The sequence below is a fragment of the Cervus elaphus genome, chromosome 11 (assembly GCF_910594005.1).
Source record: "Cervus elaphus chromosome 11, mCerEla1.1, whole genome shotgun sequence".
Lineage (NCBI taxonomy): Eukaryota > Metazoa > Chordata > Mammalia > Artiodactyla > Cervidae > Cervus > Cervus elaphus.
Window position 1 is genome coordinate 54,842,376 of NC_057825.1, and position 19,881 is coordinate 54,862,256.

At 39.5% G+C, this 19,881-nt stretch overlaps 1 protein-coding gene across 1 annotated transcript in view; it reads left to right on the forward strand.

Moving 5' to 3' along the window:
- Positions 1 to 19,881, forward strand: part of KCMF1 (potassium channel modulatory factor 1) — an 80,191-nt gene that overhangs the window by 42,460 nt on the left and 17,850 nt on the right. The window contains exons 2-3 of the mRNA XM_043917764.1: positions 4,061 to 4,228; positions 9,973 to 10,112. Coding sequence (XP_043773699.1) covers positions 4,061 to 4,228; positions 9,973 to 10,112 — 308 coding nt within the window. The remainder of the gene's footprint in view (positions 1 to 4,060; positions 4,229 to 9,972; positions 10,113 to 19,881) is intronic.

A 19,881-nucleotide genomic window follows, 5' to 3' on the forward strand; every position in this document is an offset into this window, starting at 1 on the left:
GTATACCTAACTCTTGTCTGTCATGTATGTTGCATTTATCACCAGATTCTGGGCCTTGTCTTTTCCATCACTCTAGGATATTAAAACTGAAGGAAAAGTCATAATTTTAATGTGGTTGAGCTTATTGGGCCGTGTGTGTGTGTGTGTGTGTGTGTGTTAAGAAAATGGTTTCCTACTCTGAGTTTATAAAAATATTCCCCTATATTGTCTTCAGAGATTTTTCTCACTTCCCTTTCACACTTGTCTTTAAACTATCTGGAATTGATACCTGTGTGTGGAGCCTGTGGGTGAGATCCAACTCTATTGTCCCCATATATGGCAAGGAGATCACCTGTCTTGGTACCATTTACTGTCTACTCCCTCTTTTCCCTACTGATCTCTATTGACCTTACTGTCGTGACACACATTTCAACATGTGTGCATCTGTTTGTGTGTTAGTCACTCAGTCACATCCAACTCTGCAACCCCTTGGACTGTAGCCCATCAGGCTCCTCTGTCCATGGGATTTTCCAGGCAAGAATACTGGTTCAGTTCAGTTCAGTCACTCAGTCATGTCCAACTCTTTGCGACCCCACAGACTGCAGCACACCAGGCTTCCCTGTCTATTACCAACTCCTGGAGCTTGCTCAAACTCATGTCCATTGAGTCAGTGGTGCCATCCAACCATCTCATCCTCTGTTGTCACCTTCTCCTCCCACCTTTAATCTTTCCCAGCATCATGGTCTCTTCCAATCAGTCAGCTTTCGCATCAGGTGGCCAAAGTATTGGAGTTTCAGATTCAGCATCAGTCCTTCCAATGAGTATTCAAGACTGATTACCTTTAGGATTGACTGGTTCATAGGAAGCATCACTACAAACAAAGCTAGTGGAGGTGATAGAATTCCAGTTGAGCCATTTTAAATCCTAAAAGATGATGCTATGAAAGTGCTGCACTCAATATGCCAGCAAATTTGGAAAACTCAGCAGTGGCCACAGGACTGGAAAAGGTCAGTTTTCATTTCAATCCCAAAGAAAGGCAATGCCAAAGAATGTTCAAACTACCTCACAATTGCACTCATCTCGCATGCTAGCAAAGTAACGCTCAAAATTCTCTAAGCCAGGATTCAACAATACGTGAACTGTGAACTTCCAGATGTTCAAGCTGGATTAGAAAAGGCAGAGGAACCAGAGATCAAATTGCCAACATCTGCTGGGTCATCGTAAAAGCAAGAGAGTTCCAGAAAAGCATCTACTTCTGCTTTACTGACTATGCCAAAGCCTTTGGCTGTGTGGATCACAACAAACTGTGGAAAATTCTTCAAGAGGTGGGAATACCAGACCACCTGACCTGCCTCCTGAGAAATCTGTATGCAGGTCAAGAAGTAACAGTTAGAACTGGACATGGAACAACAGACCAGTTCCAAATTGGGAAAGGAGTACATCAAGGGTGTATACTGTCACCTTGCTCATTCAACTTATATGCAGAGTGCATCATGCAAAATGCCAGGCTGGATGAAGCACAAGCTGGAATCAAGATTGCCGGGAGAAATGTCAATAACCTCAGATATGCAGATGACACCACCCTTATGACAGAAAGTGAAGAAGAACTAAAGAGCCTCTTGATGAAGCTGAAAGAGGAGAGTGAAAAAGTTGGCTTAAAACTCAACATTCAGACAACTAAAATCATGGCATCCAGTTCCATCATTTCATGGCAAATGGATGGGGGAAACAATGGAAACAGTGACAGACTTTATTTTCTTGGGCTCCAAAATCACTGCAGATAGTGACTGCAGTCATGAAATTAAAAGACACTTACTCCTTGGAAGAAAATCTAAGACCAACGTAGACAGCATATTAAAAAACAGAGACGTTACTTTGCCAACAAAAAGGTCCGTCTAGTCAAAGCGTAGTTTTTCCAGTAGTCATATATGGATGTGAGAGTTGGACCATAAAGAAAGCTGAATGCCGAAGAATTAATGCTTTTGAACTGTGGTGTTGGAGAAGACTCTTGAGAGTCTCTTGGACTTCGGGAAAATCCAACCAGTCAATCCTAAAGAATACTGGAGTGGATTGCCATTCCCTTCTCCAGGGGATTTTCCCTACCCAGGGATCAAATCTGGGTCTCCTGCATTGCAGGCAGATTCTTTACCATCTGAGCACCAGTTTAGGGGCTTTCGGTTCTGTTGCTTTGGTTAGTTTGTCTGTCTCTAAGTCAGTATCCTACTATCTAAATTACTGTAGCTGTGTTAAGTAAATCCCTCCATCTTGTTACCCTTCACGAATGTCTTGGCTATTTTTGACCCTTTGCAAATTGTGTAAAGATTTGAGTCAGCTTATTATGTTCCACAAAAAATTCTTTTGTGTTTGTTTTTTTTATTAGAATTGTATTAAATCCACCGATAATTTTGGGGAGAATTGATATTTTATTATGTTGAACCTTCTAGTCAGTGAACCTGGTGTTTTTATTTTTTTAAAGCTATTTAGTGTCTTTGAACACATTTTTACTAATTTATTTCATAAAGGGCTGCATATCATTGGTTAGGTTTATTCATAGGCACTTTTCAGGAATACTACTACAAATGACGTAATTTGTTTATTGTGATAAAATATGCACAACATAAAATCTGTCATTTTAACCCTTTAGCATACAGTTCAGTGAGTGGAATTAATGCATTCACATTGTTGTGCAACTATCACCACTATCCATCTCTGGAATCTTTTCATTATCCCAAGCTGAAACCCGTTAAACAGTACTCCTTCTCTCCCCTTCCACCCAGTCTCTGCTAACCACTGTTCTGCCCTGGGTTTGGGAGGGGCTTGTTTTGTTCCTTGTGAATTTGACTAATCTGGGTACTTCATATGGGAGGAGGACATGGCAACCCACTCCAGTACTGTTGCCTGGAGAAGTCCATGAACAGAGAAGCCTGGCGTGCTAGAGTCCATGGGGTCGCAAAGAGTCAGACAGGACAGAAGCAACTTAGCACACAGCACGTGAATGCCTCATATAAGTCAACTCAGATGGCAGTTCTAAAATATACTTGTCTTTTTGGAATGAAAAATCAATCAGTATTTTATTAAATTGGTGTTTATGTTTGGCTACCTTGCTTAAAATACTTAATTCTAATAATTTAGCAGGAGTTTTCTACATAAACAGGCATATCACATGTAAATAAAAGGCTTTCTTGCTATTATACCTGCCCATTAAGTTTCAAATTTTGCATATCGAGATATTTGGTTCATTTTCAAATATGTTGGTTGCCTCTTCTTTTTTAGCTCCTCTTTTATTGTTTTGAGCTAGTGTTTTATATTCAGTTCTGCTGTCAACTCTGCCATTCTGATTCTGCTGCTTGTTCTTACAAACTTCTTTCTGGTGGTATCTAAGTTTTTGTTGGTATTTTGTGCATGAACTGTCATTCCTTGAAATTTTATTTCTGTCCGATGCTTGGTGCCAGTGCTTATTTAGAACTACTCTAAATTCTTAACCTGAGAACCATTTGGAAGTCTGAATTTGGATTTTTCACTTACTTGAAATCGGGACTGGTTTGTACTGATAGTTATAACTTTTCAGGGTGGTGGTGGTGGTGTTTTGTGCAGAGGGGATTTCAGGGGGCAAGTTTTGTAATCCTCTAAGGATTGCTAGCTTACACGTATAGTGAGGGTGTATCAGGGTCTCACCTTTATGAGAAATTGCCTGTTCAGACCCCACCATGTCAGACCTGGCAGGTCTTTGCTACCTGGGCTTTGTCCTGCAGTGCTGTGAACACGTAAGCCCAGACTTTCCCACGTAGTTGCCCACCCCCTGAGTGAGACCAGCTACTCACTCCTCTTTCACTTGACTGTTGCCCTCTTGCTAGTTCATCAAAACATTTTTAAAGTTTTCTTACATTTTGTTAAACATTTTAAGTTACTTCCATGAGAAGAGTAAATTGAGGGAACAGAAATTCATATCTGATTTTACATTGTTGTTTTCAGTCATTTTGGAAAAGAAATCTGGGGTTATATGTGCATCTTTTTATTTATAAAAATGAAATGAAGAGTGGCCTTTTACAGCTCCTAATTAATGATATTTCTTTTTTTATAGGTGTCAGCTGTGATGCATGTTTAAAAGGAAATTTTCGAGGTCGCAGATACAAGTGTTTAATTTGCTACGATTACGATCTTTGTGCATCTTGTTATGAAAGTGGTGCAACAACAACAAGGCATACAACTGACCACCCAATGCAGTGCATATTAACAAGGGTAGATTTTGGTACGTATTTAAAATTTTAGTGAATTATTATTTAGAACTTTGTGTACGTGTATGAGGAAGTAAAGGCAAAATGTTCTAAAACTATCCCCATTGCATAATGAGGCTCCAAATTCATTAAAAATAACACAAATCTTACTTTTTATTCTAAGTAATTTTTTCTCTTACAGTTTGCTTATGAAAGCCATTCACAAATAAATAGAGCTGGCAAAGTGTGAAATGAAAGAGTGCCTCTGTAAAGGACGAGTGAAGTTTAAATTGACTGTTCTTGCTAACAGTACAGAAATCTTCGTGCTGTAGTTATCAGGAAGCAGATTATTTCTACAGTTGATTAGAAGGCACTGTCAGTGCATAAGAAAACCTTTAAATGTTTCACGCTATAATTTCTTACCTAGTCAACACTTGTTATTATCTGTCTGACTATAGACATCTTAGTGGATGTGAAGTGGTAGTGTCTCGTGGTTTTGATTTGCATTTCTCTGATGGCCAGTGATGATGCTGACCGTCTTTTCTAGTGCTGGTCAGCCACCCACATATCTGCTTTGGAGAGATGTCTGTTCCAATCCTTTGCCCATTTTTTAATTGGGTAATAGGTCTTTTATTATTGAGTTTTCATAGTTCTTTGTGTATTCTGTATATAAGTTCCTTACAGGTGAATGATTTGCAGAAATTTTCTCCCTTTCTTTGGGTTGTCTTTTCACTTTCTTGATTAAATGTTTTGAAGCACATAAGTTTTGATTTTGATAATGTTAAGTTTATCTGTTTTTTTCCTTTGTTGTGCTTCTAATGTCATATATATAGGAAACCATCACCTAATCCAAGATCATGAAGATGTAAAAATATGTTGTAAAAATATGTTTTCCTCTAAGGTTTTATAAGTTTAGTATCGACATTTAGATCTTTGATCCGTTTTGATTGAATTTTTGTGCGTGGAATGAGGTAGAGGTCCAACTTCATTCTCTCGCATGTGAATATCCAGTTGTCCCAGTGTCATTTATTGTGAAGATCCTCTCCCCAGTGAATTCTCTTGGCATCCCTGTTGCAGAACAGCTGACTAGAGCGAAGGGGACAATGGGGTGATGTTAGTCAAAGAGTACAAAGTTTTGTTATGCAAGATGAGTAAGTTCTGGAGATCTAATGTATAGCATGGTGATCATCAGTTCAGTTCAGTCGCTCAGTCGTGTCCAGCTATTTGCGACCCCATGGACTGCAGCACACCAGGCTTCCCTGTCCATCACCAACTTCCGGAGCTTACTCAAACTCATGTCCACTGAGTCAGTGATGCCATCCAACCATCTCATCCTCTGTTGTCACCTTTTCCTCTCGCCTTTAATCTTTCCCAGCATCACGGTCTTTTCCACTGAGTCACTTCTTCACATCAGGTGGCCAAAGTATTGGAGTTTCAGCTTCAGCATCAGTCCTTCCAATGAATATTCAGGACTCATTTCCTTTAGGATTGACTGATTTGATCTCTTTTCAGTCCAAGAGACTCTCAAGAGTTTTCTCCAATACCACAGTTGAGAAGCATCAATTCTTCGGTGCTCAGCTTTCTTTATATTCCAACTCTCACATCCATATATGACTACTGGAAAAACCATAGCTTTGACTAGACAGACCTTTGTTGGCAAAGTAACGTCTCTGTTTTTTAATATGCTGTCTACGTTGGTCTTAGATTTTCTTCCAAGGAGTAAGTGTCTTTTAATTTCATGACTGCAGTCACTATCTGCAGTGATTTTGGAGCCCAAGAAAATAAAGTCTGTCACTGTTTCCATTGTTTCCCCCATCCATTTGCCATGAAATGATGGAACTGGATGCCATGATTTTAGTTGTCTGAATGTTGAGTTTTAAGCCAACTTTTTCACTCTCCTCTTTCAGCTTCATCAAGAGGCTCTTTAGTTCTTCTTCACTTTCTGTCATAAGGGTGGTGTCATCTGCATATCTGAGGTTATTGACATTTCTCCCGGCAATCTTGATTCCAGCTTGTGCTTCATCCAGCCTGGCATTTTGCATGATGCACTCTGCATATAAGTTGAATGAGCAAGGTGACAGTATACACCCTTGATGTACTCCTTTCCCAATTTGGAACTGGTCTGTTGTTCCATGTCCAGTTCTAACTGTTACTTCTTGACCTGCATACAGATTTCTCAGGAGGCAGGTCAGGTGGTCTGGTATTCCCACCTCTTGAAGAATTTTCCACAGTTTGTTGTGATCCACACAGCCAAAGGCTTTGGCATAGTCAGTAAAGCAGAAGTAGATGCTTTTCTGGAACTCTCTTGCTTTTACGATGACCCAGCAGATGTTGGCAATTTGATCTCTGGTTCCTCTGCCTTTTCTAATCCAGCTTGAACATCTGGAAGTTCACAGTTCACGTATTGTTGAATCCTGGCTTAGAGAATTTTGAGCGTTACTTTGCTAGCATGCGAGATGAGTGCAATTGTGAGGTAGTTTGAACATTCTTTGGCATTGCCTTTCTTTGGGATTGAAATGAAAACTGACCTTTTCCAGTCCTGTGGCCACTGCTGAGTTTTCCAAATTTGCTGGCATATTGAGTGCAGCACTTTCATAGCATCATCTTTTAGGATTTAAAATGGCTCAACTGGAATTCTATCACCTCCACTAGCTTTGTTTGTAGGGATGCTTCGTAAGGCCCACTTGACTTCGCATTCCAGGATGTCTGGCTCTAGGTGTTGATCACACCATTATGGTTATCTGGATCATGAAGATCTTTTTAATATAATTCTTCTGTGTATTCTTACCATCTCTTCTTAATATCTTCTGCTTTTGTTAGATCCATACCATTTCTGTCCTTAATTGTGCCTGGTGGCTCAGATGGTAAGCATCTGCCTACAATGCAGGAGACCCAGATTTAATCCCTGGGTCGAGAAGATCTCCTGGGGAAGGAAATGGCAGCCCACTCCAGTATTCTTGCCTGGAAAATCCCATGGACAGAGGAGCCTGGTGGGCTAAAGTCCATGGGGTCGCAGAGAGTCGGACACTCTGAGCAACTTCACTTTCACTTGCATGAAATGTTCCCTTGGTATCTCTAAATTTCTTAAAGAGATCTCTAGTCTTTCCCATTCTGTTATTTTCCTCTATTTCTTTGCATTGATCACTGAGGAAGGCTTTCCTTTCTCTCCTTGCTATTCTTTAGAACTCTGCAATCAGATAGGTATATCTTTCCTTTTCTCCTTTGCCTTTCGCTTCTCTTCTTTTCTCAGCTATTTGTAAGGCCTCCTCAGACAACCATTTTTGCCTTTTTGCATTTTTTTTTCCTAGGGAATGGTCTTGATTACTGCCTCTTGTACACTGTCATGAATTTCCGTCCATAATTCTTAAGGCACTCTGTCTGTCAGATCTAATCCCTTGAATCTATTCGTCACTTCCAGTGTATAATCGTAAGGGATTTGATTTAGGTCATACCTAAGTGATCTAGTGGTTTTCCCTACTTTCTTCAATTTAAGTCTGAATTTGGCAATAAGGAGTTCATGATCTGAGCCACAGTCAGCTCCCCGTCTTGTTTTTGCTGACAAGAAGCTGTATAGAGCTCCATCTTTGGCAGCAAAGAATATAATCAATTTGATTTCGGTATTGACCACCTGGTGATGTCCATGTGTAGAGTCTTCTCTTATGATGTTGCTGGAAGACGGATCATAGTTATATGCTGTTGTACGGTGATCATAGTTAACAATATTGTGTACTGGAAATTTTTGAAGAGGATAGATCTCAAATCTTCTCAACACGTATAAATACATACACAATGGTAACTGTGAAGAGGTGATAGAAATGTTAATTAGCTTGATTGTGGTAATCTTTTCACAGTATACACATATGTCAAAACATTGTTGTATACCATAAATATATACAGTTTTATTTGTCAAAGTATATCAGTAAAGCTGTTAGAAAAGAAAATCAATTGACCCTAAATGTCACTTTTAATTTCTGGACTCTGAGTCTGTTCCCTTGATTTGTATGTCTGCATGCCAATACTAATGTGTCTCAGTTACATAGTAAGCTTTGGAATCATAAAGTATGAGTCTTCCAACTTTGTTCATTTTCAGGCTTACTGTGGGTATTGTCAATTCCTTGAATTTTTTGTGAATTTTAGAATCGGCTTGTCAAATTTATGCAAAGAAACCAACTGGGATTTTGATAGGAATTGTTTTGTATCTGTAGATCAGTTTGGTAGTAAGTCTGCTACCCTGTAATGCAGGATGTCTTTCTGTTTATTTAGGTCATCTTTCGTTTCTTTCAATGAAAGTTTATAGTTATCAAAGGATAAGTTTTACACTTCTGCTGTTAAATGTATTTCTAAATGTTTTATTCTTTTTGCAACTGTAAATGGAATTTAAAAAATTTTTTCTTTTGGATTGCCACTCCAAGTTACAGAGAAACAATTTGTTTCTGTCATAGATCTTTTGTTAAAAAAAAAAAAAACTAACAGAAGTTTGGTAACATGTCTGCCTTCTGTATACATGGGTGATGCCCAGGAAAACAGTAACTCCCTGAAATGGCCCAAGCCTTCATCTTAAATACCATCTTTAGCTAAAGACGAAAGAAGATTTGGGGAAGCTGGGTGGGGAGAAGGCCAGTTATAGGAGGTAAACAAGGGTAACTTTGTTTTGCAGAGTTAAGTTGTTACATAAATCCAAATCTTTGCCTCTCCTTTGATAGCGGTTTCTAGAGGTTTAGCGCTGAACCTCTTCTCTTCCTGGTATGGAAAGGTAACTTCTCAGCTTTCAGAGCTTCTCCTGTGTCTGCTGCTTTGTTTTGTTTTTATTTTTATTAAAGTATAGTTGATTTACAGTGTTGTGTTAGTTTCAGGTGTACATTGATGTAAATCAGTTATGCGTATGCGTATGTTCACTCTTTTAGATTCTTTTCCCATATAGGTCATTACAGAGTATTGAGTAGAGTTCCCTGTGCTATACAGTAGGTCCTTATTAGTTATCTATTTTATATACAGTAGCGTGTATATTAATCCTAGTCTTCCAGTCCCTTCTCCCCAGGTATAGATCTTGTATCCTGTAATGTCACTGAGCTCATTTATGAGTTCTGCTAGTTTTTTAGTGGATTCATTAGGATTTTCTCTATACAGGATCCTGTCATCTGCTAATAGAGAGTTTTACTTCTTTCTTTCCATCTGGATGCCTTTCATTTCATCTTCTTGCCTACTGTGATTAGATTCTCCACTAAAATATTTAAGTACATTTATCTTCTCCTACCCCAGATTCACTTGGCACGTCTTATACATATAATAAATGGTCAGTCGATACGTAATGGGTTTAAGTATTTTTAAGGTAGTCGAAATCTCCCAAAAAATGAAGAAATCTGTCATATAATAAACACTTTCTTTCATTTTTTCTCCTCACAGAAATGATCCTGTCCTCTTAAATTAGGTATTTGTTTCCTGTTAAATAATGAGATGTTTGTAATGAAGTGATACACTAAAAAAATAGGTGTATGTGGTCATCATGTCTGACTCTTTGTGATCCCATGGACGGTAGCCTGTCAGGCTTCTCTGTCCATGGGATTTTTTAGGCAAGAATACTGAAGTGGGTTGCTATCTCCGTTTCCAAGGGATCTTCCTGACTCAGGGATTGAACCCAGGGAGAATCCTAAGGGCAGAGGAGCCTGGTGGGCTGTAGTCAGTGTGGTTGCAAAAGCATCAGATATGACTGAGCTACATTTTTCTGTATTTTTTAAAAATTGGTAATTATTTCTCAATGCAGTTCCACTCTGTTTTTCAGATTTGTACTATGGTGGGGAAGCTTTCTCCGTAGAGCAGCCACAGTCTTTTACTTGTCCCTATTGTGGAAAAATGGGCTATACGGAGACATCTCTTCAAGAACATGTTACTTCTGAACACGCAGAAACATCAACAGAAGTGGTAAGTGAAGCAGCCTTGTGTCTAAATCATCTGGTAAAGTACATTATTTCTAACACAAGATAGAGCCCTGTGACTGTGTTCTGCCTCCTTCTAAGTGTACTGATACTGTTTGCATGATAATTGTTAAAATTATCTCTTAACGGCAACTTTTACACATCCTGGGAAGCTGCATGTGTACAAGATGGTGCCCCCTTCTTGTCCCCACTAGCCTTTCTTTCCCTGTTGCTGCTAAAAGCACAGTGTGGCATCTTAACCAAGTTCAGGAGCCTTTAGTAAACGCTTGGTGAAAAGGCTTAAAACACCCCGACTTGAAACACACCTCTCTCTCTCTCTCTTTTTTAAATTTACTTGGTTATTTATTTATTTATGGCTGTGTTGTGTCTTTGTGGCTGTGTGGGCCTGCCTCTAGTTGCAGCGAGCAGGGGCTACTCTCTAGTTGGGGGTGCTTGGACTCCTCAGTGCAGTGGCTTCTCCTGCTGTGGAGCACGGGCTCAAGGGCGCGCAGGCTTCAGCACTTGGCAGCTCCTGGCTCTAGAGCACAGGGCCAGTAGTGGTGGAGCACGGGCTTAGTTGCTCCACGGCATTTGGGATTTCCCAGTCCAGGGGTCAGACCCGTGTCTCCTGCATTGGCAGGTGGATTCTTTACCACTGAGTCACCAGGGAAGCCCAGCACATTGCTTTTTATAGTATTCTTGCTACCTGGTTGATTTCTCTTCTGAAAGGAAACATTCATAAGGATATTTTAAAATCTTTAGTCACATATTAGGTAGTAATCCACTGTCACATCCTACTGTAACATATCATTGACCTTACTTGGTTTTCATCAGACCATATCTCTTGCTTCATAGGTCAAAGCTTTGAGCCCTTAGAAATTCCTCCTACTTTGATCTTTGCCAGTGGCCAGGGACTCAGAATAACACACCGAGTCTTGCCTTGAAAACATTGTAGATATTTTACCTAACATCTGAGTCAGCATATTTGCAACTTCAAGAAATGATGTGTCACCCCCAAAGAGTCTGCTTCCCTCATTTCCCATTGGTACTAGTAGATAGAGTGAGCCAGGAGAGCTGGGCGTATAGGATGGGACTTGGAGAGCGTGGGCATAAACAGCCCTACACTGCTCCAGTGCAGAAGCCCCTGAATGTACTCAGAACACATTAAGGAAAGTTAAAGGCAGAACCAGATGTTTGAGGTCAGCCAGAGCCCCTCTGGGTTGTAGAGTCCCTGCTTAGCCACTGTCGTATTCCATCTCTGCTATAGCCCTGCTGTTATAGCTGTGACGTTCACTCTTATTGCCACGTACACTGTTAATTTGATGTTAAAGTCGTTATAAGGTTTATAGTCCAAACAGTTGGTAAATTTCCATTATGTAGTTCTCAAATCAAATTTTACTAACAGCTCATAAGTGCTCTCATCTACACCTTGCGGAACCTTAGAACACTATTGTCACATTTGACTTAATTTGTTCTTTTTATTCTGCAAAGGTGATTTTGCTTCCTTCTGGAACAGTCCTAGATAACAGTGGGAAGAATGGTGATTTGACTGCGTGTCTACCCTGGTTGCATGGAAAAGTTGGAATAATTTCTCTTTGGTTTAAATTCTGTTATGTTTGAATATTTATTTACCATAATAAGGCAGGGTTTCCCAGTTGTAAACCAGGCATTCTTAAAGTCATTGTATTAGCCAATAGACCCTAGTATAGTACTGTACTTTCATCACCCCACTGGGGCAGGACAGTGTGTCCATTTTCCATATCTAAAATTGGAAGTCCAGTGAAAATTCAAGTCCCTTCCATGAGTGAAAAACTCATTGTTCATTTTTTAAAATGAGCATTAACCACCAGCAGCCTTGCCTTTATTTTTCCAGAAAGTAAATATAATTTATTTATAGTCTTTTGTACCTACCTGATACACGTAGTTTGAAAATTAAATACCATCTACACAATGGTTTTGTGGTCTGTCTCTCAGAAGTTGTATTCAATTATATACCTTGTTTTAGTTCCCCAACTTTGGGAACATAGCTCAAGGCAGTGGCCATACTATTTCTTTCATATTCGTACATGTGGAATACTTTAAGGATTTCTCCCTCCTCATCAGCTCTTAGTCTGCATGAACACTGCATCTACCTCTGTTCCCATTCATAGAATACCAGACATTTCAAAGTGAAAAGTAGCAAGCAAACAAGAATCTTTGGTACGAGTGTGCTTGATTCTTTGAACCAAGTAGGTCGTGTCCCAGATCCAGGGCTGCATTCAGCAGGTGTACCACATGTGGCATGCTGCCGGGGGTCTGTGCTTAGGGATCACCGCTGATAACATGCCAGTTAAGTATTTTGAATGCCTCTAGGTATATATGTAAAGCATGTGATGTATTACAGTTATATGTAAATATCCACCTGATTTTACTGTGTCCCTCTCAACACCCTCCCTCCCTCTGTTCTGCCAAGTCATGGTAAATCAAACATTTTTGAATTCTGGAGTTCAGTAGTGACTCATGTCATTCTGGTAGGTAAGGAATTAAGAGTCACATAATAACTATCTCCTTTTCTCTTCCTACTTATATTTTTCTTTCTAAATGCTCAATGTGCTGTCCTTCTTTGCCCCTGCATTTACTGCACCTATCCTCTGCACCACCAGCTTGTACTGTCCTCTGGGACCTCACTTCTCTAACCATCATCCCTTTGAAACGTTTAGGGGCAGGAGGGTATATCACTGCAAATGTTACTGTCATCATTAGTGAGTGTTCGCTGATACCTGGCATAGCTAATACAAAAGTCTGTGGAAGGTTAATAGCTTTGTAGTCCTTCTCTGTATTTTTGCCTCTTTTTTTTCAACTTGGGACCCTAAGGCCCTCACCTAAGATTCGCCTCCCTTCTTAAGGTTAATTTCCGATTATACTTGAGCTTTTGCTGTGAGGATATGGAGGATTCTTCAAAACTAGGTATCATGAAAAACAACACGTGACATAGAATGCATAGTGAAGCTGATTAAAATTTTACAAGCGAATTGGGTATAATCTCAAAAGTCTTTTTATAAACACCAAATCTGATAAACAGTGTGATTTTTGAAATTAAGTGCAAGTTCTTAAAAACCCTAATAATTATGAAATCAGGTAGATTGGGACAACCAACTAGTTTTTGGTTGTGGGAAGAGGTAAAAATGGAAGTAGTATGTAATTATCAAAATCTATCAGCTGGTAGTAGAAGTGAGCACTAGAGGGCAAATGGGATTGCAAATGTGAAGGATCTGCTGAGGAGGTGGCCAAGGAGTGTGGAAGAAACATGGTAGGAAAGCCTTGAACATAAAAACGTTAAGTGTGACTCCTGATAGTTTTCTTAAGTCTCACATTTGCTGACTAGCACTGCAGCTTGTTAGAAAGCCTTCAGGGATTTTTACTGTTGTTTTTTAAGTGAAATGTAACTTTACCTCTCATTAATGATATATAATTAATCTTTCAGTTCTTTGTTTAATAAATTCTTGCAATTTTATACTAAGAATGTTACATTTTAAAAGGTAGAAGCACTTTTGGGTTCACCAAAGTTTTCTTCTCACTTCTAGAAATCTGTGTTGCAGTATATTAACGCTGTTCATAGTCGCATCGGTTCTCTAGTATTCCCTGCTGCAAGCTTTTCACATTCTGATTTTCATTTGGTTTACTCTTTGTTTTCTTCACCTCCAGAAAGGAGCATAGGGCAATCTCCTGCTTTGAGGTGCTCTTCATGCATGCAAGTGATACAGTCCCTCCCTTTTTAGTGAAGACCTATGTGTTTTTGTAATAATAGCATGGTTTTACTGTGTTCCATTTATACCAATTAGATAAAAAAGTAAAAATCAGAGAAAAAGAATGATTTTAGAAATTTTCCATAATCAGACTTTAGACAATTTTATTCTTCTGGAGAAACATAATGACATAAAAGGTCTTTTAAATCTTTTTTTAGTGAGTCAGAATAATCTGTTTTAGCTGATAATTTATTTAATATTTAGACAATTGAATGTCAATTAAAAGGAATCATAGAGCACAGAATAGAAATTATCCTCATTATTGTGGCATTTTGTGTATAAACAGTTAGATGCATTTGATTCCTAAATTAAACAGGCAGGAAAATATTAGATGAAATAAACTGCAAACCGAAATAATGTGACAGATATGGTTTATACATCAGGGCTATGAGAAGTTACATATTTTTTAGTTGCATATGGGACTTTTAAATTTTGACCATCAATGTAGTATCTGTATTTCATTGAAAGACCATTTTAATATGTAGATATATAGAGCTGATAACTTCCTAACACAAGTATTTCCTTATTAGAAGCAGTAATAGTGATGTAAGCCATAATTTTTACAAATCTGCTGATACAATCTTGTACGTTTTCTTAAATATTATAATTGACTATTTACTCTTATAAGCAGGTAATCAAGAAAAATAAGCATTTAAAAGCCAAATACACTTTGTTTTAAAAATAGGCTTTGACTGACTGTTTCTGCTTTTCTGTGAACTAACAATGGTATTTTACTGAATTAACATAGGACTTGAAAAATACCTCTGCTGCAGGCAACTATCTTGCTGCTGCTCAACTGCACTTAGATAGATTACAGAAGACTGGTATTTGGTACTTTTGCCATTTGTGCTTTTCATTACCTTTGATGCAGAACACTTTCTATTTTATAAATCACTTTTTTCTGTCTCTAGTATTTGGCTAACTTTGCACATTTTTAATAATAGTTATTTTGAGCACATTTACTTGTTTAAAATCAGACAGTAGTAATATTCTTGCTTATTGAGGGTGGTATCTTTTTGCCTTTTCATACTGTTCATGGACTTCTTAAGGCAAAAAAATTGGAAAACTGCTCAGCAGTGGCCACAGGACTGGAAAAGGTTAGTTTTCATTCCAGTCCCAAAGAAGGGCAATGCCAAAGACTGTTCGGCTTACCACACAATTGCACTCATCTCACATGTTAGCAAAGTAATGCTTAAAATTCTGCAAGCTAGGCTTCAGCAGTACGTGAACCACAAACTCCCAGATGTTCAAGCTGGATTTAGAAAAGGCAGAGAAACCAGAAATCAAATTGCCAGCATCTGTTGGATCATCGAAAAAGCAAGAGAATTCCAGAAAAACATATACTTTTCTGCTTCATTGACTACGCTAAAGCCTTTGACTGTGTGGATCACAACAAACTATGACAATTCTTCAAGAGACAGGAATACCAGACCACCTTACCTGCCTCCTGAGAAATCTGTATGCAGGTCAAGAAGCAACAGCTAGAAATAGACATGGAACAATGGACTGGTTCCAAAAGGAGTACATCAAGGCTGTATATTGTCACCCTACTTATTTATTTAACTTATATGCAGAGTATATCATGTGAAATGCTGGGCTGGATGAGGCACAAGCTGGAATCAAGAGTGCCAGGAGAAGTATCACTAACGTCAGATATGCAGATGACAGCAACCTTATGGTGAAAAGCAAAGAGGACCTGAAGAGCCTCTTGATGAAAGTGAAAGAGGAGAGTGAAAGGCTGGCTTAAAACTCGACATTCAAAAACGAAGATCATGGCATCTGGTCCCATCACTTCATGGCAAATAGTTGGGCAAATAGTGAAAACAGTGTCAGACTATTTTCTTGGGCTCCAAAATCGCTGCAGATGGTGACTGTAGCCATGAAATTAAAAGACGCCTGCTCCTTGGAAGAAAAGCTATGAGCAACCTAGACAGCATATTAAAAAGCAGAGACATTACTTTGCCAACAAAGGTCCATCTAGTCAAGACTGTTTTTGCCAGTAGTCATGTATGGATGTGAGAGTTGGACCATAAAGAAGACTGAGCGTCGCAGAACTGATGCTTTTGGACTGTGGAGGAGACTGTTGAGAGTCCATTGGACTGCAAGGAGATCAAACCAGCCAATCCTTAAGGAAATCAACCCTGAATATTCCCTGGAAGGACTGATGCTGAAGCTGAAAATCCAATACTTTGGCCACCTGATGCAAAGAACTGACTCATTGAAAAAGATCCTGATGTTGGGAAAGATTGAAGGCGGGAGGAGAAGGTGACCACAGAGGACCATATGGTTGGATGGAATCACCGACTCAATGGACATGAGTTTGAGCAAGCTCCAGGAGATGGTGAAGGACTAGAAGCCTGGTGTGCTGCCGTCCCTGGAGTCGCAGAGTCAGACACAACTGAGCGACTGGACAACAACAAAGGGTGATATAGCCGTTGGTTTCCCAGTAGATTTTTGAGTTGATATTGATAGCAGGGAAGGAAATGATAGGAGGCGCGTTGGGGATTCTAGGTTGTTCTAGGATAATTCTATTTATATGGGCGTCGTGATATTTTAAAAGATACTTCTATGAGAAATTAGTTCCTTTAGGTGATGTGAAGACCAGAAGGGGAGTCATTTAAAATATTATGAGAATCAGATGATGTAGCTTTTCCAAGAAAGTGTCATGCCTAGTATTTCAGAGTATGTTGTTACTGTGGGTAGGTTTTTTTTACTTTGTACCTTCCTGTGTGTTGAAATAAACTCCCATAGGGGAGATGAGTAGGCTGTTTTCAGAATGGGAAAAGAACCCAGTATGAAGGGGAGGGCTGGGAAGAGAGCAGCGTGTGTAGAGACGTTAGTTTTGAGTTCTTTTTTTCTTTGGCCACTGGTTTGATTTCTTCTTTGTCCTGTGAAACACTGGTTTGTCTAGTTCAACGTCCAGACAGCTAATTTCAAGGTAGTGCATAGTAATGGAGCTTCTTTTCGCAAGGCTTGCAGAAAAATTTGTAGAAAGCGTGGTATAAATTAAAGATTTATACATATATTTATATATATATAAATATATATTTTTATATATATATTTAAATTAAAGATTATATGTCAGGAGCACCCTGACAGCTGTTGGCAAATTGTAAGGTAGCTTGGAGGTTCCTTAAGCACTTTTCCACCTTGTCTCTTCTCCTCCTGGTGCCCCTTCTTTTCCCATTGTGCTCCTCAGGTTTAAAAAAAAAAAGAAAACTGGTTAAGAAAATTATTTAAAGATGCCAATCTTGGTATTCACAGCTGAGGTGATTTTTTTCTAAGAAATCCTACCAGACTCAGCCTCACTTGACATCATTAAGCTTCTGTCATTGTCAGACTCTAACTTAAACTCATTATAAGCAATGTAAACCCTAACTAACTTCAGTTCAGTTCATTTCAGTTGCTCAGTCGTGTCTGACTCTGCGACCCTGTGAATCACAGCACACCAGGCCTCTCTTTCCATCACCATGTCTCAGAATCTACCCAAACCCACATCCATCGAGTCGGTGATGCCATCCTGCCATCTCATCCTCTGTCATCCCCTTCTCCTCCTGCCCCCAACCCCTCCCAGCATCAGGGTCTTTTCCAATGAGTCAACTCTTTGCATGAGGTGGCCAAAGTGTTGGAGTTTCAGCTTCAGCATCAGTCCTTCCAATGAACACCCAGGACTGATCTCCTTGCAGTCCAAGGGATTCAAGAGTCTTCTCCAACACCGTAGTTCAAAAGCATCAATTCTTCGGCACTCAGCTTTCTTCACCATCCAAATCTCACATCCCATACATGACTACTGGAAAAACCATAGCCTTGACTAGACAGACCTTGGTTGGCAAAGTAATGTCTCTGCTTTTAAATATGCTACCCAGGTTGGTCATAACTTTCCTTCCAAGGAGTAAGCATCTTTTAGTTTCATGGCTGCAGTCACCATCTGCAGTGATTTTGGAGCCCCAAAAAATTAGGTAGAGTCATTTGTGAGTTTTCACTAAAATTGTCTCTGACTTTGGGTCCAGCCTCCCTATACCTGTCCCCCTGTGGCTCGAAGGGGCTTACCAACACCACTTAACAACACGAGATGCCTCTTTCCTTTTCCTTCTCTAAGCCTGCAGGTGAAATACATAGCTTACCCCAGGATGGATGGAAACAGTAAAGCTTTGTTGTTGTTTAGTCGCTAAGTCATGTCTGACTCTGCAACCCCGTGGACTGTAGTCCACCAGGTTCCTCTCTCCAGGAATTTTCGAGGCAAGAATACTGAAATGGGTTGCCATTTCCTTCTCCAGGGATCTTCCCAACCCAGGGATCAAACTCAAGTCTCTTGCATGGGCAGGTGAATTCTTTATCACTGAGCCACCAAGGAAGCAACAATCAAGCTTACATTGGGGTTTTTCTTCTAAGTGTTCATGGACATAATTGCTCACATTCAGAGTGACCTGTGAACAGGATGAAGAAATGGAACTGCTCCAACCACTTTGGAATTATTTTTCATTATGGCTAAATTGATGTTTTTTCAAGTTTTATGAGTTCCCAACACAATCAGTATACACGTAGAATTTAAATTTATGTCAGGAAACATGTTTGAAACCAAAACTTTAATTATTCAGTACTTTTAAACCATAGATAAAAATGTAAGGGAAAACTGAGATTTTTATGTTTAACAAAAACTCCCTAACATTCTAAATGCTACTCTTTGGAAGCAGGCGACACATCGCTTCTCGGCCTTTTGGCTAAAATCAAGTGTGGAAGCAGGCGACAGTCTCAACCCAAGCGTTAAAATGGGAAAATGGAACTGAGGAGAAAAATAAATTCGGTATGAAGTAGCTCATACTTAATTATAAGTTAATTTGAGTGTTCCAGTGCAACAACAGAAAGCGAGATTATAATTGAGTTAAACAGTGTACTCCCTCAGCTCTTGAAAGAACCTGTATCTGTGTTGAACAGATGGCTAAGATGCACATAGCTACAAAGAAAATGCTTCTAGAGAAGGGCCCAAAGGTTTATTGCCCAAGTAGCACAGATTTTCCACTTTTTGTATCTTCTCAAAACAAAACTTCACCCTTCAGTCTTATTTTCATTATATATGCAGTTTTGATAAGATAGACTACTTTTAACTTGGCAAGAGAGCCAAAACCCTGGAGTTACCAGTTAGCCTTAGCAATTGTTAGCTCAATAGACTGTCAGTTCTGTTTTTTGTACGAGGATTAAAAATGTAATGTATGTAAGGGGTTTTGTGTGTCATAGTTTTAAATTCTGATAGCTTCTTCGGGATCATCATTTTTCAGTAAAAGAAACTTTGTTAAAAACACCCCCCTGGGGACTTCCCTGGTGGTCCAGTGGTTAAGACTCTGTGCTCCCAATGAGGGAGCCAGAGTTCGATTCCTGGTTGGGAAACTAAATCCCACCTGCATCAGTGAAGATCCTGAACAGAACAATGAAGATCCTGTACAGCCAAATAAATAAAAACAGAAACACCCCCATTGTACTGCAGATGACCAGAAAATCTGCCTTACAGAATAAGCCTAGGTTATTTATAGAGGTGAATTTAAGAGCCCCTTAAAAAAGAAGACATGAATTGTGTCCCAGACCTGCTGCTCAGATGCTTAGTCGTGTCCGACTCTTTGCGACCCCGTGGATTATAACCCGCCAGGCTCCTCTGTCCATGGGGACTCTCCAGGCAAAAATACTGGAGTGGATTGTCATGCTCTTCTCCAGAGGATCTTCCCAGCCCAGGGATCAAACCTTCATCTCTCACATCTCCTACATTGGCAGACGGATTCTTTACCACTATCACCACCTGGGAAGCCCCAGACATAAATTGTACCTAAATATTTACTCATACATATTTAATTAGTTAATCCATGTAGCAAAACTATACAGTATAACAAATATAACCAGTCAGAACTTCAACTTTACCCACTTATCTGGACTACGCAGCATAAGTTCTTTAACTTAACGGAAATTAGGACCCAGTTGAAAAGAGCAGCATAGAAAGAAGTG